The sequence below is a fragment of the Cololabis saira genome, chromosome 9, assembly GCF_033807715.1.
Source record: "Cololabis saira isolate AMF1-May2022 chromosome 9, fColSai1.1, whole genome shotgun sequence".
NCBI lineage: Eukaryota > Metazoa > Chordata > Actinopteri > Beloniformes > Belonidae > Cololabis > Cololabis saira.
The window spans coordinates 10,603,444-10,630,040 of NC_084595.1; the positions used below are offsets into that span (position 1 = coordinate 10,603,444).

The 26,597-nt window shown below is 41.7% G+C and overlaps 1 protein-coding gene across 3 annotated transcripts; it reads right to left on the reverse strand.

Moving 5' to 3' along the window:
- Positions 1 to 790: 790 nt before the first annotated feature.
- erlin2 (ER lipid raft associated 2) lies at positions 791 to 25,966 on the reverse strand. 3 transcript variants are annotated; one of them, XM_061730440.1, is made up of 12 exons: positions 25,912 to 25,966; positions 23,970 to 24,077; positions 21,414 to 21,495; positions 20,764 to 20,810; positions 20,485 to 20,546; positions 17,896 to 18,021; positions 17,534 to 17,607; positions 14,159 to 14,217; positions 5,741 to 5,832; positions 4,967 to 5,056; positions 2,821 to 2,900; positions 791 to 2,745 (listed from the first exon to the last, which is right to left on the reverse strand). In XM_061730440.1, the coding sequence occupies exons 2-12, from the start codon at positions 24,074 to 24,076 to the stop codon at positions 2,566 to 2,568; spliced, it is 999 nt and encodes a 332-aa protein (XP_061586424.1). In that variant the 5' UTR covers position 24,077; positions 25,912 to 25,966; the 3' UTR covers positions 791 to 2,565. The 3 variants fall into 3 exon arrangements, with proteins under 3 accessions (XP_061586424.1, XP_061586425.1, XP_061586422.1); XM_061730441.1 differs by having other exon boundaries at positions 25,925 to 25,943; XM_061730438.1 differs by lacking the exon at positions 25,912 to 25,966 and adding an exon at positions 25,875 to 25,893.
- Between the last annotated feature and the right edge of the window lie 631 nt (positions 25,967 to 26,597).

Consider the following 26,597-nt stretch of genomic DNA (forward strand, 5'->3'; position numbering starts at 1 on the left):
CATTCCAGTTCAGCTTAACACACAATTGTTGGCCTTTAAAAAAAAAACAAAAAACAACGGAGTAAATGACAGCACTGTTTGATACTGGCAGTAGGAAGATTAATGGTCCCGACAACAGCGGTGCCGTCAGTGCTCTGGAGAAGCAGCTCCATTGTCTGTCCAGTGTGTGGAGGACAGGGCGGGTTATCCAACAGTGTGTTCACTGTCCTCCTGCCTGCAGCCAACCATGGACCTGATTTATTATGAAAGATGTTGCATCAAGACCTTCATTGCATTACAAAACATTACTCAACATACATGTACCATCCACAACCTTTAAACTCAGATATGCACCTATGGCGGTCTTCAGTACTGTGGATTTTATTGTTTGAAACACTTGTTTAAAGTCATTGGTAATAATAAATAATATTCCTAACAACACTGTGCTTCTAATTTAGAGCCTAATGGTGCGATTAATTTTTCAAAGAATAAAACACAGTACTTTATTTTCCAAATACAAAATAAAACAGAAACAATATTTTGATTGTACATTCATCATTGAAATCAGTGCAAAAACAATTGCAGTCAGGGTCAGTCGTAACTGGTCTGAGACACTGATAAGTCAGACGTTAGTGTAGAACAGCTCTTCTGACACAAATGGTTTGGTCATTGCCTCTTTAAACAGGCATTTATTGGAACCACAAGTTAATTTACTGTAATGCTACTAAGCAGAAGAAGAAAGAAACAAGACATTGCTGCGTCACGCTGCCAAAGTCTAACAACAACAACTCATTCAAACACAAAAAAAAGGTGATCTAGAGAAGATTTTTACTGGACATTGGTGAAAAGCAGATATCACATCTTCTGTGGTTTAGAAAAGTACAATACAAAAGCTGATATTTGTGTCATAAACCAACATAAACAGTCTCTTTTCACCAAATACACAGAAAAACGGTGTTCCATGGAAATGTTTAACAGCTTCACGCAGGCGCGCGAATGGAGTGGGCCCCAGCGATCGACACGAGCAACTCCTACGAAACGCAGTGACTTCACGGTTGGACAGTGAGCAGCTACCAAGGTACATTCATAAACGTGTGCTGTTCTGGTCTCGGTTTTTATTTAACAAGGACGTCGTGGCTGCTCTCCTCGTTTTTGACAATATCCAGCTCATTAAAAATAAACAAGCCTTCTTCCGGGATTAAAAAGGATTCATATCAAATGTTTGTTTTGTTTCCAAGTTGTTTAATTTGATGGATCTCATACCCTTCCCTCCCTGGAGCAGCCGTGGGCTTGAGGAGGAGCACATGGATCCGGGGGCTGATCCAGGCCAAACATGGCACCCTCACTTTTCTTGGTTACAGAACAATATTTCCACTGGCAGGTTCGTCTCAAAGTCAGGGTTTCTCTCCTATTCCAGCAGTAACGCTGATACATGCGCCACAGACCTCGCCAGAATCTCCTGACAACCTTCACGGGAAGTTCTACTCCTCACTTGTTGCTCAAAATCAGCTGTCTGGTTTTATTGTTTTAATTTATCTTTAAAAGTCTGTTTACAGTCTACTTGATGAGGTTCATGGGAAAAATGTGAATTCTTCCTTCCACCGTGCTAAAAAGCCACCCAAACTAACGGTGGACTCATGTTCAGGAGGACCATCAGAGAGAAAAACTGCAAAAGTTAATCTGTGCCAATTGGGTTTAAAAAATGTGATGTTTGATCATACCAGTTAGTGTTTAAGACGCCATTTACAAGATATTTTATGAAGAGGAGACATGTGGACGCACTAAAGAAGGAAGCTGGAGGCAGTTTTCAGTGGAAATATCTTTGAAAATAAGTGAAGCAAAGCATCCTGTCAGCGTTTTCTCCACTTCTGAGCATTTTTCTGGATGAATATGATTACTGATCAATATTTTCAATGAGATGAAAAAAAAAAAAAAAGGGGAAAACGTGGAATCTGTTTATATAGAAAAAAAAAAAAGACGAATCAGCTGAAACAACCTGCTGGTTAACGCTTGCACAATGACTGGTCAGCAGTTTCCATCCCAAATATTCCTCTGCCAATCAATCAATTTTTTACACCAAAATTTAAAAAAACAAAAAAAGTATCCAAAGACAACCCATATTTTTTTCCTTTTAGACTAAATTCCTTAAAAAAAAAAATTCTATTCACAAAAACATCAAAAATCTTAAGTACTGAATTTATGGTCTTTGCTGCGCCTGCGATGACGAGATGTTTAGTTCTTTAGTGCCGAGCAGCAGCGATGCCATGTTTTTCTAATTATTATTCAGTCTAAATGTCGGCATAAGGGAGCTTATCACACACCCACAAGTGCTGCATTTTTCTTCTAATTCACCATTCCCTATGTAGATGTTTTCTGTGGTGAAGCTGGAGAAATGTGCATCCCAGTCAGTCCTCCAAGATGATTCCCACCAGTGATTCTGACTAAACCAGGTCCTCAGACGGTAGAGCACCTGAGAGACCTGCATGTGGAACCAGCCAGCCAGCGAGCCAGCCACCCTCCTTCATACCAACCCTCCATTCCTGGGTGGTCCGTGGTCCCCCCCCACCCCCACCCCGGCCTCCCATCTTAATCCAGGTCCAGCATCTGCTCACTGATGATGTCCATGGCTGCAGAAGCCGTAATGGAGCTCCCTGCAGAGCCGGAGTCCACAAACATCTGAGGTATGTCGTTACCGAAGTAGATTTTGCTGTTGGCTGCGATGGCCTTGTACTTCATCAGCTGCAGGTACTCGGGGGTTAACTTCACCTATCAGAGGAGAAACAGCGTTAAGAATATGCAAAAGCAGCCAGGATCTTCCAGTGCTGCCGAGCGCCGTCGTACCTTATTGGCCTCTGCGGACCTTTGTGATGTGTAGAACTCAGCATCTGCCTTGGCTCTCTGCCGGGCCACGAATGCTTGGTCTGTCCATGAAAAGAAACGCGGCTATGAGTGCCGAAAGAGCAATAGAAAGTAACAGTTTGACATACTTGCTCCGCTAACTTCTATCCTTGAATCATACTGAGTGCTGATGCTCCACGAGGCCCCTCGCCGGTTGGAGCCTGCTCTACCCATTAACCCCTCTGTTGGAAACAGTCATGATAGTGACACCTGATGACGTCCTGTTAGCTGTTCCACGATGAAAGCATCTTTATCAGTGAATCATGCAAGCAGCATGCAGGACTGTGCAAGCAGAGCATCACGCTGATACCATTCATGACTCTACTTGCTTTGCCATCTGTTAGAAATATTGAAGGATTCAAAAACTGATCCATCTCTGGAAGTAATGTCACCTTTTTGGTGGTACAGTCGATCTACTGCTGGTTAGTACGGTGGCCGAGACCCGCCATTGATGAAAATTAAAGAAACGGAACGGAAGTGAATTATCGAGGACTATTTTTGCTGATTTTTGCACCGCTGTTTTTTACGTGAGAGGAGAAGAAGACGACGAAGAGGACGTAAGAGAAAAGGAATAAATAAGAAGAGCGAGGAATAAGAAGAACAACGAACAAGAAAATACGTGAAAAGGTTAGTGTTCAACGTCGCTACGTGTAATTTTTAATGTGCAACACCGGTGCATCGGCAAAAATAGTCCCCAGTAATTCACTTCCGTTGTGGCTTTTTTATTTCTGTCGTTTTTTTATTTTATTTGCAGCAAGGTTTCTTTATATTTGCAGCATTTCTTTTATTTGCAGCGGCGTTTCTTTTTGTTTGCAGCGTTTATTTTATTTGCTAAGCGTTTATTTTATTTGCAGCGGCGTTTGTTTCTGTTTGCAGCGTTACTTTTATTTTCAGCAATGGCGGGTCTCGGCCACCGTAGGTTAGAGCCTGGTCAATGATCAAATTAAGTCAATGATCAAATTATTTGTTTCCAAAGACAGCTGCTGCACAAAGGCTTTGATAGCTAGATTTATGTATATCATCGGTTCAAATTAAAATAAACCACTAATTGATGTATGACTTGCAGCATGGTTTTGAGTGACAGTCGATGGTGTCAAACAGCGAGCTGTCATCACTTTAGATATTTGACACTTTCGGTGAAGATGACGTCTGAGCAGTGACTTAGGACCTAACAAAGCAAAATCTTTATTACTTTAAAATATGGCTTGTTGGGGTGTTAGTTGTACTAAGGCTGAGGCTCCTGTCCGGCAGTGATTGTTGTAGTGAAGCCACCCGAAAGTCCAAAACCAAGAGGTCAAGTGTTTTAGTTACTTTGATTATCTGTAACTCATAGAGATATATCACATATGTTCTGCTTCTGACTCATTTAATTTTGCGCATGGCCAGTACAGAGTCCTGATCCGATACTCCAGAAAAAAAGAAGCTGCTGTATAACTGCATTCACCGTCCAATTTGAAATATTTACAAATTGCAGACATTTCTAAAATGACAAGAAGCCCACTTCATGTTTGCCCTATATTTAGGTCAGCCATTGTAGCGAACTCCTCAGTGAGGAAAGCAGCCATTGGCTTTACAATTTGCATACAATTGTAAAGGATGCTGTAGGAGAGGAGAATAAAGTTGTGGAAGAGATAAAACGGGAGAAAAAACACAATCTAAATGTGTTAAGGACTACAAATTAGCGTTAGGTTGACTTTTTTGTTTTCACAATTGTGAGCCTCCTCCTTTGTCCTGACACGCCAGTGTACGAGGATTTGAAATGGGGGAAGGGCCAACAGCAGCACGGGTTGCTCACTGAGAACAGTGAAGATGATACGAGTCTTCAAGTTAGAGTCTAAAAAAAGTCTTCAATGACACCGGAAAAAAAGAGCCCGGATTTGTGGCCTAAAAAAAAAATGTCCAGAGTGTTAGATCACGCCCCCATTTGTCAATCAAAGTTGGCTTAGGGTAGTAGCTCCTTCAGCTGAAACCCGCCAAAATATCTGCAGCAGAATACTCTGTTCAACATACCGTCTTCATCATTTCACTGCATTGAAGCCACGCTGAAAGTACTTCATCTCACTTCATCAACTTCTCTTCCTCCACCAACCTTCAATTTGAGAGATCTTCTTTTCCGTTTCCTTCTCCATCACCTTCTGTCCAAACTTGATTTCTGCAACCTGTGCCACTTTCTCGGCCTCTGTACAACAAAGAAGCATAATTCACTTACAGTACAGCGTGTTGTGTGTAGCATGCAATCAAGCCGTCGTGATGTTAAAGAAACAAAAACCCATAATGGTCGCTGAAATCACTTGAAACTGACAACAGTAATAATAAATAATCAAAAGAAAGTTGACCAATGAAAAAAATCACACAATGCTTTATTGAATTATTTAAAAAGAAATAAACTTATAAAACTGGTCTTGACAAATTAGTCGGTAGACCTTGAATTTATGTTAAACTTAAGTGTGTCCACAGGTGAAACGAGATTCAAGTTGATCTGCAAGGTCAGAGCATCACTGTCAGAATACACACAAGTGGACGATCAAGAAAGATTTCACTGTTGGGAGGAAATCCTAAAAAAAGCCAGACTGTATTTTGTCAAAATGTATTTTGACAAGCTTCTGGGAGAGTGTCCTTTGAACAGTTGAGACAAAACTGGAGCTTTGTGACAAGTCACATCAGCGTTCATGTTTACAGACAAACAAATGCAGCATTCAAAGACAAGAACAAAGTATCCGCTGTGAAACATGGGGGAGGCTTCGCTTTCTTCTGAATCTGCTTATTTACATCTGGTACAGGCTGTCTTGAATGTGTTGAGGGAACAATGAAGACTTCAAGTTATTTCTGTGACCATTGTGTACATGCATGTGTTTAGTTTCACCTATCACAGCTTTGATCCTCTCCGTCTCGGCCTCCTTCTCCACAACCTTCTGTGTCTGCTGGGAAATCAGCAGCTTTGTCTTCTCACTTTCCCTGCAAACACAAACAAGCATGTCTACATGAGCGCCTCACGTGTCGTTTACTGCTAAATGCACATCCGTCTGGTTCCTGAAGATCACTTCTGTTTGAGTTTCTGATTTCTGTCAGTTATAACACCAGACTTCATACTAAATAAGTGACGCTAATACTTCCTGGGAAGTCCGTAAAAGTGAGATCAGCAGACAGGACATGAGAAAGGAGCCAACCATCAGCAGATGTTAACGAGGAGATGGCAGTGTATTGGGGAAAAACTTTTGGGAAAATGTGTGTGACTCAGTCACTGAGAGACATCCAGCCAAAATGCTCAAATTTTTACCTTAAATGACTGTTAGAAATTCTATGACTAAAAAACAACAAACAAATAAAAATCAAATCCCCCAAATAAATCACTGTAATTCAAAACAGCACATTGGGAGGAAAAGTATGATCCCTTAACACCGGAGAGGTTAACTTATCTTTCAAAGATATCACATCTAGTCATTAGAAAACAAGAGTATGGCAATCTAAGGAGTAACAGCACTGCCAGATTTAACGGATCCGACAAGTATTTGAAGCTTTTACAATCTAGAGGACAACTTTGAGGTGCAAAAGTCGTCATAAGTTAGTGATGGGAAGAAATGGCCAAATAATGCACACAAAGTAGGAACATAGAATGCAGCACTGCTGCTAATGCATGACTCTTCTTCCTGAGAGCTGCTCAACTCTCTGTCTCAGTATTTAACTATTCAGACTTCATCCTCCTCCTCTCTTCTGTCAGTCTCAAAACGAAACTCGCAGCAACAGTCATGAAATGAGCTGCTGGTGTGTCTGCGGTTTTGATGTAATGGTGCGTTACAGCAAATGAGCTGTGCACTGAGAAAAGAAAAGAGAGACACTCTGCCGCCTCCAATTTTCTCTCCAACTGATCATCTTACATGTGAAAAGAAAAGAAAAGAAAAGAAACAATTTCCTTTTAACACAAATTGAAAAAAAAAAAAAAAAAGAACCCCCCAGCAAGTTCCAAGCAGCGATGAGGGATCTGCTCTTGAGCGTAAATCCATCCTGCACTGCGTGATATCACCTGTGAGAGCAGAGCTGCTCTTAAGCTGCAGGTCCCAGTGACCCGGCTCTGATTTTTCTTCCCTCTTATGGAATATCTAGATATTAAACATCTAAGAAGATCACATGTGACCTGTCGAAGTGTAAGCATTAAAAAGCTAACAGACGCAGATATTATCAGGCTGTTCCAAGGCCTCATTCACATGCAGAAGTAAATCACGGGAGTGAAAACTCAATACATCAGATTCTCTGTTGATGGGACTCCTTGAAAATGCAGCGTGGTGTGCGATGTACTTGCCTAACCCTTCAGTCTAAATACCGTATTTTCCGCACTATAAGGCTCACCTAAAAGCCTTTCATTTTCTCAAAAACCGGCAGTGCGCCTTATATATGATCATTACGGTAATTTCTGTACTGTAGTTGGTGTCGCCGAAGTAACGGCGCTAAAACCGGCAGTAATCGTCACAGACGTTCAAGACAACAGCAGCGACGCTGACTTGCATAATGAAGAAAGAAGAAGCATAAAGAAAAAGAAGATTTTGAGGGATTCGGGAATTAACTGGAAAAGTTCCCCTCCGCGTTTGTTTTGAGAGTTCAGAAAGCTGATTTTTATTTTGTTTATAAAGTTTGACTTACATTACTTTTCTTCTTTTTTTTTGCATTTGCTGTAGCATTTTGTAGCATTTCTTGTAGCGCAGCTCCATCAGGTAGATACGTAACTCAACCCCAGCCACTATAGTAGGGTATCTTACCGTGTATTCCATGTGCCTTATAATGCAGTGCACCTTATATATGAAAAGGGTTTTAAAATGCCTTATAATACGATGCGTCTTATGGTGTGGAAAATACGGTACCCTCTAAACTAAAGCAACGGCTTAGATAATGTCCTCTGGTGTTTCTTTCGGGGAGCTGCATCTTCTGTTCAATTCAGCTCGCTGCATTCACTGAAAACAGCTCAGGTTTTTCTTCTTTGTTGGTACCAAGCTCATCTGTCCTTACACACTGCTCTCTCACCTGGCAACCAGATACTGGATACTTCAAGAATGACGCAGGTAAGAAAACCATGAAAATAAAAGAAAAACAGGCTTTAAATCAGAACTGGCTTTCAAGACCGGTATTGTAACTGCAGCCTAAAACCTTGAAGCATGCGGCAGCTAACTTGGGGAGGAAGTCAGTGTCAGAATTGCAGGTTCATACAAGGTTTTTTTGTTCTGTGGTATATTTGGTAATTTGATAAAAAATGACGTCCGATTACTAATTCACATATTATCAGCTCATAAATGCTCCAAATAACTATTTCAGTGCAAATAGCAGATATTGTTTTTGGCAGAGAGGGAGAGCCCTCTTCTTATGTCAGATAAAACTCTCATTCAGATGTTGACAGGACAAAGTCTGCCCTCACCTGTTGTCATAGCAAACAGCAGACAGACCATCAAGCAAGTTCCAACTCGAGATTAAGAATCACTACAGGAATCAGTCCTTTCACTGTGTGCGGGTTAGCGTTTGTTCCCACACGTGCAGAAGTAGAAAGATAAGTTAAGCGTCAATACGTTTTTTTTTAAAAAGTGTCCATAAGCCAACGACAGAGATATAACGAACCCAGGCGTCTGACAGTTTTGGGAACTTCTCTCGCTCCCTTTTTTTTTTTTTTTTAAACACACCCAACATAAATTTGACAATAGTGACGAGGACTCTAAAGACTAGATCACCTGACAAACAGGCAGGTGAACTAATCCAAGAGACATTCAACAACAATCATAATTAACACACAAACCAACCAAAACCATTCATGACAAGCAAAAAAGGAACCGTTGGGAAAATGTGGGCATTGAGCCCTCTTATCATCTGGCTTTAACATCCACTCACAAGCCTCAAGTACAGGTGTAAATTATCTCCAGACCCACCGAGATCCGATCACTCAAACCAGATGATGAACACGCGTTGGGTTATATAAACGCAAGGGGTGTTATACGTCACCCCAGGGCCTGAAGGCGAGTCGGGAGGCGTTATAACATAACGTAGGATGTGTGGCCGCGTAGAAACACATATTATTCCCACATCAGCAAAATTTAAACGCTGTCAGACAAGTGTAATTATCATAATGAGGATGGATGAACATCAGGATGAGTGATTTTGGGCCGGGTTCTGCCTCTTGCAAACCCCCGGTTTGTCATCTTTGTGTGCAGTTGTTCAAACAATGGACCAGCATTTATGGTTGCAGACATACGCTGATTTGTGAGTCCGAGGCTGAGCAGCTCACTGATTTCCTCGTCTCCTCAGTTTACTCATCTTGCAAATATATTCCTTACCTGTGACCTTCTGCTGCTGTCATTACTCTCATCAGCTGTTTCCTGATTTCAGAAAAATAATAACACGCCACCCGGCGTTGTAAATGTAAAAAGGAAAAGCGACACGCCTGATACGCGCGTTAAACGTGGGGTATCCACCAATGAAAAAGGAGCTACTGAAGGGCCACCACCTTCACTGACCACTACTGTCTGGTTGGAGGAAAATACCCATCAACCCATGTTGTTAAAATGCAACCCAACGAGAGGAAGCCATGACACCCAACAACACCACAACATCACTGACTCATCGGTGTTGTTTTGATTGTTCTCCACTAGTTTTTCTTCTTTACATCACAATATCTGACTAGTAGGATAAGAAAAGAAAGGAGTTAAGTAAAAGTAATAAAAAGAGAGTTGATAAAAGATAATGATGAAATAAAAAGAAGAGAAGTGTATAAAGTCTAATTGACTAACATATAGTGGAGCTAATAACACCCAGCCCGGTGGTAAGCAGGTACCAATTAAACCTGACGATATTTGCAGGGAGACGAGAACTAGTGTCCTCGTAAAGTTAAAACGCTTGATGGTTGATGTAAAAACAGCAGCCAAACATGCACATAGAATATGGGAAGATGGAGGAGGACACAGACTGAGGAACGCAATCTGACGAAAGCAGGCTGACTTAATGCATGCTCACATTTGCCAGTTGGAGTAGTCTGTGTTCTGGTTATGATGCTGGTTTACATTAAAATGAGAAAGATGGATTCAGACAGCAGAGGGATGTAACAGCAGGAGCCCAAACAGGCACCGACAGCTTTACTGTGGCAGAAAAACGATACAAGAGGACAAAGCGGAGGGTGCAAACAAATGAGGGCGACAGCGCCACCCTCCTACGCTTGTCTGAGCGTGTGAGTCCTGCTCTGCAGGCGCCTTTCAATGAGGAAATAAGTCAGTCAGTGACATTCATTTATAAGCACTCTCCACAGACAACAGCCACAATGTGTTTTTTTGTTTTACAACACAAACAGAATCATCAGTGATGGATAAAAACAATAAGAAGCCGCAGCATCATAACGTAAATCATCGCTTGAAAGCTTGTTGGAATAAAAATGTTTTCAGATGTGTATTTAAAAAACATCCTCTGAGACCAGGAATTAGCGGCCAAAGAACACAGGGATGGCCTCGTACAACCAAGAGTCAGAAGTTTATGACTGAATGAACGGGAAGAGACAGAGATCTGACGAGTGGTGCTTAAAATATTAAAGAGTTATTGAGTGTGTTGGAATACCTTGTTATTCCATTCATCTCACTTGAGAGGGCTGTTTATTGTCTCTGTAGCGGAGAGAAGACTTGAAACTGATGAAATATCTCCTTTGCAGCAGGTGGGTTGCGTTGGGAATACATTTATTTGAGCCTTTGCAGGAATTGCAGAGAACTGATTAAAAAGACCCAAACATCATTGGGGACTTGTGACCTGGCCACTTTGCCATGACTAAGCACATACCAAAAGATTCATGAGGCCCAAGAAGCCTCTCAGAGTAACATGAAACAATAATCTGCAGCTACCGCAGATGGTTTATATAGGTCAACTCTTCATCACTTGTAGTAGTTTCCTTAACTAAAAAAAAACCAGCAACGAAGGTGAGACAGCCCAGAGTGGTTACTTGAGTATGAGGCCGAGTCCTCGATGTTTGGGGCCAAAGAAGACGAAGAGAGTCGAGGGATTGGGACCAATCAAGGCTCCAACAAAGTGTGGGCTGAGTCTAAACCACCGTTCCTCCCCATCAGTTTAGCCAATTATATTGTAATCATTTATCTGGATATTTACATTTCTGTCAGTAGAAAATTATGATGCACATTCTTTTATGGTCGGGAAATGGTCCGTGTGTAAGTTTACTTTGAATCTCCAATAATAAAAACTTTAATTGACCCTTTGTCAGCCTTCTGATTGGTCCCTAACTGACCAATCAGAAAAATGATTCTCCGTTGCTACATCTGGGTCAGAATATCCGGTAGGACAAAACAGTCGTCTCTCTCGTTCACATCAGTGGAAAAAGTATAGTTTTTACTTGCATTGTATCAAAATTTAAATCACTGGATTATCTTTTTTAAACTTTGTATTAGTAAAAGGAACACTTGGGAGCACACTGCACATCTGCTGATCCGTACTTCCAAAACAAAGTCACAGCTACAACCGCGAAAGCGTTTATTTATTTATCTTAAAATGGTTAAGTGGTGTACTCGGGGCACTTGTAAAAGTGACACCATCTGCCCAGAGAGAATCACAGGAATACATTTCATCCCAAAACCAACGGTAAATTAAGAAAAACGTCTGCTTTGGATAAAGCTAATCAGCTAAACTGATCAAAATATCTCTTTTTGCCAAAAACATCAGTTTTTTAACTTTTTAAGTGTTCCTTTTTATTTATTTAGTTGCTGTTGATTTTCTTTGGTACAATAATTGGAAATAAAGTGATGTAAAACCCTGTTTTTACAATGGAAGTGGACGGAGAGATGACAGTTTTGTCCGATCTAGCAAAGGGGGCGGGGCTTGACAAAGGGTCAATTCAGAGAAGTTGTTTGTCTTTATTTCCAACTAATGGCGCTTTTACACTAGTACCTACTCAGCCCGACTCGACTCGCCTTGCCCTCGTTTCTTTTCAATACCCAGATCAGAAGTAGGCGGGGTTGGAGCGAAGCTGCTGTGACGTCCTCGATTGTGCGATTAGGCCGACCCCCCGACCAATCGGTGGCCTGTAGTGTGGTGACGTCAGATACAGCCGACTCAGCCGCTTAGAACCTCGGCAGAATCGTTACAGAAAAGTATCTACTCGGCACGTTAGACCCCTAGTGGAAAAGAACCAAACCGAGTGGAAGCGAGTCGAGTCGGGCTGAGTAAGTACTAGTGGAAAAGTGCCATAAGTGTCGTCTTCAATTCAATTCAATTTTATTTAAAAAGGGACAGTGTACAGTTAAAACATAAATGTTGCCATCTAATGGACTGTACCAGATTATAGCTTTAAGCTAATTTGCATCTGCAGTCCCTTTCTCATATCAACGAGCACGCAGGTTTAAAACACCTGACAAAATGTATGTGTGCTTTTCAGAATCCTACGACAGAGGACAGGTTGTGTGTAAGAGATTTAAAATCATCGTCACGTATGCAGTCGCGTGGCCTGGTGGATGTCTCTGGATCCTCCATCGGAAGGAGTCAAAGAGAGCATATATACGACAATAAAGGGACTACATTCCGGTCCTTTCACCTCTACAACGCTGAGAGATCCGACACCTAAATAATAGAAAACACCAGATGAATATTTAACAGTGTCTGGAGTCTTTCTGATCCTTTTTTCACACTCATCGAGACCGCCAGAGAGCTAACCCAAATAACCACAGAGGTTTTACATATCACTGCCTCTTGCAGGTTGAAATAAATAAAAGCATGTGGTGCAATGGAGGAGGAAGAAGCTCCGAACATACCGAGGTCTCAGTCAAGAACAAAAAGTCCAGGTCAGGGAAGGAGAAGAAATCCTTCAGCAGAAACATCCTGATTTGGGGTTGAGTATTAATCAAGGCATGTGCAAAGTAAGGTCTGTTGTTTTGTCAGGCCTGTTGTACGGTGCGACGGGCCCGGGTTGGGATAGATGACACCGGTTCTGTAAACTTGTGGCCGCGGAGGGACCGATGTCGAAACACAGTGGACGGAAAGGCGCCAACCTGGGGACGGGGATGGAAGGCAACCACATGTGTGAGGGAGTAGCGACAGGCGACCGGCCAGCCAAAGCAGGTGGAGAGGGAGCGGTGATCTGCACCCACGTACGGATCAGCAGCACAAGACTACGACGGAAAAGCCTTCATTGGTACTAAAACACTGTCTCGCTTCCCCCGTCTTTTCCAGCGTGGGAGGACACAAGCTGGCACGCGGGAATACAGGCAGGCAGTGGAGAGAGGCAAGTTGTTTGGCCTCCGAGATCACAATTCCAGTCTCTGCTGAAGCTCGTACTTTGAAAATCAGGAGAGCAGTGACATCTAGACCGAGAACAATGAAAAGCGGAGCAACAGCAAGCAGGAAACCGAGGAAACGAGAGCGACGGCGCCGAAATGTCTGCTTGAAAGCATCTAGGTAAAACCACGATAATAAGGAAAATCTTCTATTACTCAGCCTGGGAACAAAATGAACATAATAATATTATTGCAAGACATTGGAAGGTTGCGTGTTTTGCTTTCATGGGGAAGAAAATGCTGTATAGATGTTTATCAGTATAAAACAATAAATTACCATAGACGTCATGTTTTTAATGCGTTTTAAAAGGCTCGTGTGTCATGTACCTTGTTCCGGGGCTGAAAGCACACGTCAGATTAAAGTTTCAGCAGTTGCATCAATCAACGGCTCGTCGTACTTCTGCTTCTTTTATTTTTAAAACTTGCATGCAATGTTTTTAAAAAACTATATGTGAATAAATAAATAGATAAATAATAGTATAGATATCATTAAAGATTTAAAACAGACATCATGACTATTGTTATTCTCTATATTATTCTTGCCACACAAGTGCAAGCACGTCTCTCACATTTATGCACGACAGACCCTGTAAAGGTGTTTTCCTCCTGTGGCACGCATGTTACCCACCAACGAGTGGAAAGATGTTCAGAGTGTGAACGTTTCTTTTATACAACTCAATCCGAGCTGAAAAATGTTTACTAGGTAAGAGAATCCGCAATAATATAACAAAGTATGTGCATCACTTGAAGAGCGTCATTTACTGTAAGGCCACTTTGCCATGAGTAAGCACATACCAAAAGATTCATGAGGCCCAAGAAAACTCTTAGAGTAACATGAAACAATAATCTGCAGCTACCGCAGATGGATCCACATTATTCATGCAGAAGGAAAAACATTTCCACAGTCAGGGATATTTGTGCTTTTCTCTCCTGCTTTAGTTTGGTGGAGATGCGTTCCAGCGAACATTATTTACTGGAAAAGGAAAACTCACATGAGCTCGTAGTTTCTTCGGATGCTTTCTGGGATGTTGGGTTTTGTGACACGCACCGCCTGTGGTCAGCAGAGAAATAAAGAAAAACATTCAGCTTTGTGATGAGACAGAGACAACATGTGTGCAACAAGGAAAATGACAACAAAGCGGTTTCCACCACAAGTTGTCAAAGAAAAGAAAAGGGCAGGCCAGAGCACAGTGTGGCTTATGAAGACCAGCTGAACTGCAGCGCCACTAGTTTCTATCCAATGATCACAGCGATGACTAAGGATCCCTCCACAGTCATTAACCGATGTTTTTACGACCCTGATGAAACAATGCCATGTGTAGCTGTAATAAATATTCCAGCAGGCTTGCAGAGGCTGGGAAAGTCTGGGGAATATACAGTATTGGTAAGCAGTATGTGCTTGGTCTTTACATTACACTTAATGGGGAAAACCGGATTACACCAGTTCTGAGTTGCAGTCCAGTGAGCTGCAAGTAGGCCTCAGTCGAGAGTTGGACTAGAATAGTAAAGATTCACAGCACTTGCACACCCTGTGAGCCTGAGGGGCTAATGGAGATAAATATGTGGATTTCATGATAATGAAAAGGGAAAAAAATCTAAGTTTTCTGAAATCTCTGCTGAGTCACTGGAAACCTTGTGAAGACGCGTCGCTGCACCAGTCTGCTCAGACCTCACTTTTGCACAAATGAAAGCAGACAAGATGTCCCCCCGGCGGGAATTGAACCCAGGACCTTCTTGCTGCGAGACGGCTGGTTTTGGGCTGCCTGAGCAGGGTTGAGCAGCATTCATCATTCATGTTTTTACATGCGTGTACTCCAAATACAAAACACATTTTGTGGTATGTTCTTGATTTGAGCATTTAAAAATGTGCTATATTTTATACCAAAGTCCTTAAGTGCTTTTTATTTTTTAGGAGATGTCGATGAGGTGATGCAAATAAAACACTGCATACAGCCTCTGGATCGCCGTTTAGGATTCGTCTTTGCAGATCACAAGAAAGTTCTTCCAGATCAGGTTAATCACTTCAAACACCAGTTTTTCACGGATTTCACCGTTAAAAGTTCATTTGTTTTGTGTTATAGGAGTCCGGGCATAATTATCATGTGAAACTGAATCTTCTAATGCAAGTTATAGCTTAACATTTATCTGGACAGATCTGAGAAAACAGTCCTTCAGACGACGACGCTGATAGACCACAGTTCCTGTCAGACACATATGCCGCTTTTATACTAGTACCTCCGCGACTCGTCTCGCCTCCACTCGCCTTGCCCTCGTTTGTTTTTAGACACCCAGATGAGAAGTGAGTGAGAAGAGAGTTGGAGTGAAGCTGCTGTGACGTATTTGATTGTGTGATCTAAACGAAGAAGACAACAACACTAAAGATGTAGAACCTGGAGGAGATGATATATGTGCTGCTGGGTCTGTGACTTGTGTTCGATATCAAGTTAAAAAATGAGAGTGAAAGAAGCGTCAAGCGGCAAAGCTTTTTTTTGTTTGTTTGTCTCGGCGCTGCTGAAATGTCAGCTGGACCCGTGAGCAGCTATGAAGGGACAGAGCTCCTGGTAGATCTGGTCGTTCCTTATCGCCCGTCTAGATCCCTTTTTAATTCTCTCCTCAGCCACCAGGTTTATGAACATCTGCACCTCAGAGTTGGATCATCAAACAGACTTTTGCGCTGCCATTATTGGTCGAATAAAATGAACAAGAAGCCACGAGTCGCTCTTTCGCTGATTTCCACCTCCTGATTCAAATGTCTGACGGCTCTCTGAACAATCGGTGGCCTGTAGTGTGATGACGTCAGATACAGCCGACTCGCCGCTTAGAACCTCGGCAGAATAGTTACAGAAAAAGTATCTACTCGACCCACCTCAACCCCTAGTGGCTGAGTAGATACTAGTATAAAAGCACCAATGGTGGACTGCTTGGTGGCATGATGAGGGACAGATGTTCTGTTTTAACACATTTAAAAAAAATAAAAAATAAAAAAATGCAACCCAAAATGCTGACATCACATCCTATAAAACCACTGTTCAGACCTGTAAAGACATGGCTTAAAAGGGAGGTGTTTGATGCATTTCTCTGGTATTTTAACCACTATATACCTTCAAGAAATTGTGAAACACTTTTTCATGCTCCGTTACTTAAAGAAAAGTACATTATGCAGGTCCTTTAAACAAATTGTATCGAAGCTGACGTGTCTCTGACTGTAAATGAAGGTTGATTTCAAGTTCAACAGAGATAAAGATGACTGAACTTAATGATTCACCTCAGATCTTGACCTGTCACAATACCCTCAGTGAATGATACATCTCCAGAGCTGTGCTGCTCCAAGCGAAGAGACATGGTTGTGTTACATCTGACACACCCAACTAAATCCTTACCCTGCATTCACACTGAAAGCGTCAAAAGTCTCCAGATGCCAGCATCGCGCTGCTTGGTAGATTCACACTGAAAGCTGCATGTACTGTTGACGCCTGCAGTGGGCGGGGCTAAAGCTGCGCTGCAGAACTGGAGGGAACAGTGTATATAACCTACACATATCTATATATAGCGTGCACATCTTCAGTTTCCTATTTCACCATAGATCACACTTTGGGAAGCCTTCTTTATATTTTAGCGTTATTTCCGCGTAGATAAGAGTGAGTTTGATGCTCCTTAACAAGGTTGGTCCGCAGATAAACAGCAAACATCAGCGAGTCATTGTTCAAGGCTTGTGCAAGGCTTTTATTTGTAGACTTTTCGTCAGCTTTTAACACAATACAGCCACATATTTTGGCTGACAAACTACTGTTGGATTTTAATCTTGTTGCTGGATTTGTGAAATGGGTGTTGGATTTCCTAATTTGTCTGCCTCAGGCAGTCAGAGCAAATGGAGCCCTTTCCCGGAGGAAGCTGTCTTCCACAGGCTCACCACAGGGGTGCGTCCTGTCCCCCTCTACTGTACATCCCTAACTTTTTATCATTTTGCCTGCACTGCTGGAAGCACTTCTGCTTTTACTCATTTATTATGGTTACTATGTCATGTTTTAATTGTTCTTATTGGTATTTCTGTCTTTGTATGATGACTGTTTCCCATACTGCTAAATGAATTTCCCCTCGAGGGACAATAAAAATGACTCTGACTGACTCTGACTGTTCCCGGTGAAGCTGCAGTCTGTCTGCGGTGAACACTGACACACCGGGTCGGAGCGGATTTGGTCATGATGTTTAAACTGTGTTTTGTGATTAATAAGCACGGTTTTTAATTATTTTGCGTTGGATCAATGTAGCAAATAAAATCGTTTGGACCATCCAGCCCCTCACCCATCAGTTACGTGTTTCACATGAGCAGTTCAGGTAAAAAGATTGCACCGCTATTCTTACTGTACCTGTATGATAAGCCCAGGCGCCATGGATGTTAGATCTTCTTGAAGCGTCAGTTTGAGATTTTCATCGATTTGGTCTGTGGAGGAAGAGTACAAGAGGAGGAGGAGCTTCAAGTACCTCTGTTTTTCACAGTAAATCACCCAACACAATATTTCCTCAGTGGCATGATGATATTACTGAATTTGATGTAAAAAATATCATGTCAAGACACCAGAAAGGCCCCTGCGTTACTGTAGGACTGTTCACATGACGCCTCTAAAGAGATAAATCTGGATCTTCAGTCATCGTTGAGACTGATTTCATGTTGTTTATTGAGCCACATTATTAGACATTAGTTATAGGAGGATTTTAGTTTCAAACTCACCAAACAGGCCGATGTAGACCTCCTGCAGGGAGTGAACGCTGCAAAACTGGTTGAGCTCGTGGTGCACTTTGTTGAATATCAAAGCTTTGTCGTAATCTGCTGTGAAGTTCCTCACGATGTCATAAACTGTAGAGGGGGAAGCGGGAGCACAGTCACATGATGGCAAACAAACGCATGGATGATTCTGGATCTGTGGCAGTAAAACGGTGACTGGAATCTTCAAACATCAGTGATTATTATTATCATCAGTTGTGTCTGCTGCGGTTTGGCCTTCAAAAGGTTGAAAAAAGGTGAAAATCTGTGGCAATGTTCAAGAGGAAGCTGCAATGTTTTGAAAAGGTTTCAATATCAAACCAGAGGGTGTTAGTGGGACCTTTCATTGGAATAAATAAAAAAGATTAAAAATCCCAAACACAACTGATGTGTTTACAGCTTACTGAACATGAAAAATAAACAATGTTCCAACTGTATTCAGAAAACCGAAATAGAAAATCTCTTTTACTCCTTCTTGAAGCTTATTACGGCATTACTTCAGCTCCTTGATGCGAAATGCATTCCGAGATAGTTTGTTATCTCAAAGCTAGTGTTGGTACTTGATGACACTTCACAAGTCCATAGAAACAGACAAGACTGCAGACTGAGAAACAGCCAATGCACGCGGCAGTCTTTTCAGATTTCACCACCGAAAAGGACATTTTAAACAGAAGGTCCTGTTGCAAATGATCATCCGCAGCTGCACTGCTCCTCTGGCGTGGATTAGCTGAAGGAGCACGGAGAAGTGCATTATTTCAGCATCTTTCTAAGCAGACATCTGCTGGGAGCTGTAATCAATCGTGCCGTGACGCTCGGAGGGTTGCTCAACCAGCTACAAGCCATCCAGCCTCGGAGGCAGCGGGCCAAATGGCTGCGGGTTCCAGTGGAGCTCTGGCAGGACTTGTTTTGGATGCTGTTTTGGCATAAATACTTGGAAGGACAATATTTGGATAATTTTGATCAGAATGAATGTCAAGTCATATTAATTAACATCATAGGTTAACACTAACCAAGCCAGGCATGGCACTGCGGGGCACAAGGACAGAGAGGCTTCAAAGGGGTTTTCAGAAAACCTGTGGGTGACGTGACAGAGACTCTGTCTGGTTCTTGTTAAACAGTCCTCACATCTGGTCCTCCAATGTCCCGCATGTCTTATGTTGCCACTGACAGACCTGCGTAGCCTTGATGACAGGCTGATGGTGCGGTTCGCTTGAACATCTAAAACATGCAGGACAGCAGGTCCCGAGGACCAGCGTTGACTAATCTATAGGATTATCATGTTCTGTTGATTTGGAATAAGGTTGTAGGTAGCGCTGCGGCAATCAAATATTTTAGTAATCGAGTATTCTACTGAAAATTCCATCGATAAATCGGATAAAACATATTTTTGTTTAGTTAAAGAGCAATTATAAATATACATAAGATGTTAGATGTTAACAGACATTACTAAGACTAAATTATATAATACAGTAGGTTCATGACTGTGCATTTAAAAACCCTGAACTTACACCAGTCGACCAAATTCACTGCCTTCACTCAAAAAACTATGGTTCTTACCAAGAAGTTTTCTTATTTCTAACCTAAAAATGCCATTACACCTGATAATACACATAACTTAAAAGGTTGGGTGTTTTTCCCACGTGTTTCAACGTTCAATTTTGTCAAGCAAATTTTAAGTTCTAGTTAAGTTTTAAGTTAAAGTATAAGATTTTGAGTTTTGGCAGTGTTCAAAATATAATTATGAGACCTGCTGTATTGGAGCACATTAGGCACCAGTGCTACTTGATGTTTTATCCATCAATGACTACAGAGCTAAAATTGAAAACTACAGAGTTAGCTTCATTACGTTTTTATTTTTCTGACATTTTCTGCCTTTTCTTTTAGTTAAAACTGTAGCGGGAACAGATGTTTAGAGGAACCTATGTATGTACCGGGTTAGAGGGGGAACATATAGGAGAACGGACCAGAAAAATATAGAGTGGATTGAAAATAAAAGTTAAGCACTGAGCTACATATGTCTCCCGTCTGGACCATTGCAGACTGCCTGAGCACATAGATATATAATATACAGTATATATCTATGACTGAGCATGGCATGTTACAGAAACCAAACATATCCGCCTCTTTCTTCTTCCTTTACGTGCGCGGCGTCAGCGCGTTGTGCCGCATTAAATGTAGTCCGGGCGAAACACCTGCTTTGAGCTGGTGAAATTAAACGATTCCTCGAGGCAGAGAAAATTCCTCGATCATTTTTTGTAATCGAATTACTCGAATTATTCGAGGAATCGTTTCAGCCCTAGTTGTAGGTAAGATTCCCTCCGTGACACAACCCTCCCTGTTTAGCTGGGCTTTTGCACAGCACTATGCGTGTCTGGCCGCGTGAGGACTGTGGTTTTTTTTGTTAGCAAATGTACTGATCATTCACATTAATTTCCACATATCCAAGTTAATTCCCATGGAAGCGTTCCAACTTTGAACGTTCTCTGAATTTTGCAAACCCTGCTGCTGCATTCAAAAGAAAAGAGGGGTAAGTTGAGGATTAAGACATCTGGTTACCTGCTGATGGGACGAGATAGTTCACCACTTCTATGCGGTCAAAGTAAATCATCACTCCTCCACTGAAAGAAAAGAGTTATAACATTATATCAATTTAACCAAACACTAGCGTGACATCAGAGCATCTATACGTCTAGTTTGGGGGATGCTTATACTGCTGTAATACTCCACTAAAGGTATTGTGTGGGGGTCAACGTGGGCGACATAATGAACACTTGATGCAGTGAGCCTCCAGTTTACATCTGATACCAATTAAGCCAATAAAATCAGCAGGCTCACCTCGTGCCGCACGGTACATTTTTCACCTCATCTGTCTGCAACGTGGTCTGCAAGATTAAAAACAGGCGCACAAGTTTAATGTGTTATTCTCTGTCACCTTCTTTTGTTCCCGAGATTATAACTAAACAGAAAACACATGGTATCGGAGCTCGGAGTAAATCTGTCGACACTGGGAGGAATCAGGACATTCAGACTGATAAACTGAAGAACTGGATTAAATGAGACAGTCATCTTCAGCAAAGTCACAAAACAGCGGAATCAACAGCTCGACGGCACAGCGGGCCAGCACATTTTGGATTTTCTGGCCTTTCGGGTGCGCTGTGAGCTGAGAAGCTTTTCATTTCCTTGGTTGGAGCAGCAGAGGAGGGTTGAATTGTTGTTTCAAGACTTAATGAACAATTGAACACAGACGTCTTCCTCTTCCTTCACCTCGTCAGGAAACATCCAGCTCCCTGCGGTATCGTCTGAGCGGACAGTCAATGTGAAAGATAACTTTTGCAACTATAATCAACACTGACACCTGTTTTTCTGCATTTACTCAGGAAGCCAAATGTTCTCTCTTTCCAACCTTGTTTGATATCGTGACGCAAGGTTATAAAAAACACTAACCAAAAGAATAAATGAGTCCAGTCTGACTTCACGTGACTCACCTGCACAGGCTTGTAGGTGGTGATGAATGGAAGCATGAGATGGAAGCCAGGGCCGCTGGTGGCCAACAGGAGAGCCCCTCCCCTGTCACACAAAAACAAAAGTTGACTGTTTTATTCTGAAAAAAACACACCATCCCTTCTTGTTGACCCCTCTGTTTCAGAAAGGTCAAATTATTGCTCTGCATCAAGCAAAAAAAATTTTACTTTTTTTTTTTCAAATACACCACTAAAGGAATTATAGAAACTGTTTAATAGTGAAAATGAGAGCATCTCCACATTGAAAATGTGAAGAAAACTCAAGGTATGAGGAGTGAAAAGCTGTACAGCCTCAAGAAAACCCCTTAATAATGAAGTTAAATGAAAAAAATGGGGGGGAGGCGGTCCTGAGTGCAGGGGACATTGAGGTAAGAAGATCCATCATGCCTAGTAACTACTAGTAAACCTGTATTAAGGTCTGGGGCAGGGGTGTCCAAAGTTAGTCCTGCATGTTTTAGATGTTTCCACGCTTCAACCCACCTGATTCAAATTAAAGGTAATCAGCTCACCATCAAGGTCTGCACAAGGCCCAGTGCCAATACTCCCACTACCCGTACTTTGCAGCACTACCCCTAAATTTTGCACGTTCCCGTGAGGGTAGTGGTGTCCTAACTCCTCTTTTCACCTAGTGGTAGTGGGGAAAACGAGTGTAGGGGGCATCAATCTAGCCCTACAGAGCGAGGGTTTTCCGATGCTCACTAGGTGAACTAGGGCTAGAAAAATTTCCCAGAATGCTTTTCGTCGTCATTTGCGGACTGAATAAAAAAAAAACATGGTGGACATTTCTTATTTTTTAGTGAATAAAATCAATATTTTGAGTTAGTTTCTGCATAAAAATGCATTTTGATTACATTTCTAGCGAGAAATATATATTTTACTTTCATAATATTCACTCAGTGAATGTACATAATCACTCGCTTGCCCGTTGTTGCGAAGTCTTTTTCCAGCCTCGCCAGAATAAAGGCTGATTTATGGTTCCGCGTTACACCAACGCAGAGCCTACGGTGTCGGTTACGCGGCGACGAGCGCCGTACCCTACGCTGTAGGCTCTGCGTTGATTTAACGCGGACCCATAAATCAGCTCCCGAGCCGGCAGGCATCATCATCCTGAAATTTTCGGAGCAAATTTCTTAACGGGCGTAGCTACAACTGTTAGATTCCATCTATTAAACCAACATTTATCTTCCTAAATGATTATTTCAGCCAGCGGTAATTCTCCACAGAGGTGCAGGTTTCTCCCCGGGACGACGGCGCAGGTTGACCCGTCACGTCTGTACTCCGGCCGTGAGCTGCTGCTGCGCCCCCGGCTCTTCTCATCTCCGAAAACATCGGAGCAAATTTCTTAACAGGCGTTATTTGGATAAACTGAGCCCAGGTTGGGGATCTTAACGGTTACTTTTACACCTGAAAAAATATTAAAACTTAATAAAGTGGCATATTAACGGCGCTACAGCTGAAATTAAAACAGCTTTTGGCTCTGGGCTTCCTGATATGGTGTGACGTATGTGCAAACGTAAATACGCAGTCACTTACATACCCGAACGTAAACCACGCAGTGACATAGCAAGCAAGATTTAGGGGTATTGCTGAAAAGTAGGGGTAGTGGGTGTATTGAGACAGGGCCCTGGGAAGATTACAAGGGCCCTAAAATTTGTGGCTTAATTTTTAGGGGTAGTGGTAGTGAGGGAGGGCTAGTGGTAGAAAGTAGGGGGTGTATTGGGATTGGCCCCAACTCTGTTAATGACACAGTCATGTGTATCACTCTGTGTGGAAGTAGAGAAACATCTAGAACCTTCAGGAACTGGCCCTCAAGATCCGACTTTGGACACCCCTGGTCGGGGCTTGCTTCAGTTGGTCAGGTCCAGGTTCAATGTTTAAATAAGTGAAGTAAACTTCCTGAATAAACTGAATGACCAGGGTTTTTTTTCCATGAAAAGATTTTTAGCTCCCTGATGATATGGGCTTGTTCAAAGAGGACCATTTCAGGGTTAATCACGATCAAACTGTCAAAGCAAGGACTGTCTGAAATCTTCACACATGGATAGGCCGCCAGAGACCTTAACGCCACTGGGAGTCTTTAGTGTGAGCAAGTCCCTCTTTAATGTAATAAGAAGGTCATTACACACCTGCATTCTATCTTTCTGCTAAACCAAATTCATTGGCAAAAGGATAAAAGTTTCCCAGAAAGAATTTGAAGATAAAGACGTTTTTGGAAACAGCAGAGGAAAAAGGTGCCTTTGTTTATAAAAAGAGCAGAGTTGCACAACATAAAAGTAAATAAATACAAAACAAAAACGGGAAATCTAATCTGATATAAACAGTAGGATTGACATTGACTAATGGCATGGCCTGAAACAAGTATGTGAAACAATCTTAAAGGCAAGTAATTACAAAACATGCAGACTAGGTGATAAGATGCTAATCGCCAAGAGCTTTAAAACAAGCACACAATGCTTTATCGTTGCACTCACAACACACACAGTCATATACACAAAAAAAAGCAGTACCCTGCAGGCTCACCTGTAGTAAACTCCAGTGTGTCCTTCATCAATTTTGTGCACAGAGGCGAGAAGCGCTGCTCCTCCGAGAGCTGCTATTATAGAGAAAACGGCACCCCACTGTGCCATCCTGGCAAGCAGACAGTGAACGACAACATATGAAAAAGAGCAGATTGAGTACTCGAGCTTTGTTCCAGTTACATGCAAAAGTGCCTGAACGCCATGAATATGACAGCGGTGTCACAGCAGAGGTGTTTTCTTGTGCACTGGTTTATCTCCTCTCAGCTCCGGCTTAGCCAGGCATCAGCTGACCTTTACTCAGAGAGGATTGAGGGTGACGTTTACGGACATTACTCTCATGTTTCATAAAGCAAATATAAAAAATAAAGCCGAACTATGTCTAAATGACTTCGCACACAGAAATTAATAAGTAAATGAAGGTGTGAAGGTTGTTCTGCAAACTTGAGCAGAGGGAGGAAGAGGAGGAGCCGGCTCAGCTTTGGATAGGAGGGATTTACAGGGATACAATCTGGTGAACCTTATGGCTCAACACCAGGCATGTCTCCAGATCCGTGTTTATTCTCTCACACACACACACACACACACACACACACACACACACACACACACACACACACACACACACACACACACACACACACACACACACACACACACACACACACACACACACACACACTTTTGTTGTGATGGCTGGAACTGCTCTCTGGCAAAGCTCTCAAAATAAACGATCCACAGTTACAACTAGTACTCGAGTTGATGGGGGATGAGGGGGGATGGCATCCCCCCCTGAAATAAAAACGGTCCAAATCATCCCCCCTGTAAAACTGCCATCCCCCCTTTCCATCCCTTATGTCATTTCATCAATGAATGTGGTTTTACTGCTATTTCAACATTTTGAGTCATCACCAGAAAAATAACACCAGAAAACTGTGACAATTTTCACCTGTTTCAGGTAAATTTTCACTTGAAATAAGTAGGAAAATCTGCCAGTGGGACAAGATTTATCTTCTTATTACAAGCACATGTTTCTACTTATTTCAAGTGAAAATCTACTTGAAACAGGTGAAAATTGTTGTTTTTTCCAGTGATGAGTCTTGTTTTAAGTGTAATGAGATTTTTTTTACTAAAATGAGACATTTTAACTAGAAATAAGACAAATATTCTTGTTAAGATTTGGAGTTTTTGCAGTGATCCATTTTACTTATCCTGTGAAGGACAGAGTCAAATTGATAAGTTCGGAAAACTGTTTTTTATTGTTGTGTTTTGATGTATTAGATGTAAGCCCAGTGGATATTTAAAACTTACAGAAGGCTGCATTTAACTGCTGCTATGTCATTCCTGCAGTATTTCTGCAGGTGTTTTGGCCAGTGCTATTATTTGTAATATATTATATTATTTGTAATCAGCACAAATTATCTGTCCCCATATGATAAAATCCACCATCCCCCCTGATTTTCTTTTACAATTCGAGTACTGGTTACAACTAAGTATATTATGGGTTGTTCCTGATGGCTTTATAGTAATTAGTTCAGGACTTTATTCTTGAAAACACTTCAGAAGCAATTTAAGCTTAAAACTAAACACCACAATACAAAGCGTCAAGAAATGCAGCCGAACGAAAAGCTTAATGTATGAAAGATTAAAACCACGCGTAAAAATATAATAATATAATTTGTGTGCGAGCTGCAAGACAGTGAAATCCAAAACTTGATTTATGACGAAGAAAAATACACTTGTTTTGTTTGCAGTCCCATTTAGAGAAGATAAACATTAACGTCTCTCCGGAGTTTGAAGATAAAAGCGCCACATGAAGCCACAATGTTGCCAGTTAGCTTGACAAGTCCCTAACGCCTCACATCGATTTAAGTTACAGTCATATGCAGCAGAAAGTGTAAATACAGACATTTGCAGACACGTTTGTGTCTCTCATCTGGTCTCACCTGCAGCATTTACCTGAGAGGACACCCGGAAATATGCAGGAAGTGTCTTCTTCGGCGTTCCTACGCGACTCTGCTCGGCGTCCTCTGCGCTGCGTGAGCGCCCTCTGGTGGTGAGTAACGAGACCGTCCTGTATTTATCAGCCATCATTTTTACCCTCTAAACAAGACATGGAAAAACGTATATTCATGCATTCATTTTCAGTAGGTTGGAGTATTGCAATGGCATCTTTTCAGGCCTTAACAAGAAATCAATCATATAATAATTATATCAATCATATAATACTTTAAAATTCCATGATATAGTAGAGCAGAAAACTGTTTTATTTGCCTTTAAAGCCCAGCAGAAACTGCTACCAAACTACATTCAGGACCTGTTCCAAATAAAAGAAACCCGCTATGACCTGAGGGGGAAACTCATGTTTGAGATGAAGACAACAAGAACTAATATCAAAAAGAGATATTATTATAAAAGAGATGGAATAGTTGTAATAACAACCTAAAAATGTGTAGTTCTATCTTCAAGTTTAAGGAAATGTTTAAAGAAAATACTGCAAATAAATATAAAACACTATAAATATAAAGTATACTATCAAAAACATTCTAGAATGTGAAACGTCAATTTTATATTTTGTCTTAATTATTTTTGTCTTTTTTATGTATTGTTTGTCTCCACGGAGTAAAGCTAA

Bases quoted from the DNA above. Each gene is read 5' to 3' on its own strand.
- erlin2 (XM_061730438.1), bottom strand. The intron at 17,608-17,895 runs GTGAGTTTGAAA...CTTCCTCCACAG, and splicing joins GGTCTACATCGGCCTGTTTG to ACCAAATCGATGAAAATCTC. The intron at 14,218-17,533 runs GTACAGTAAGAA...TGCTGACCACAG, and splicing joins CGCCTGGGCTTATCATACAG to GCGGTGCGTGTCACAAAACC.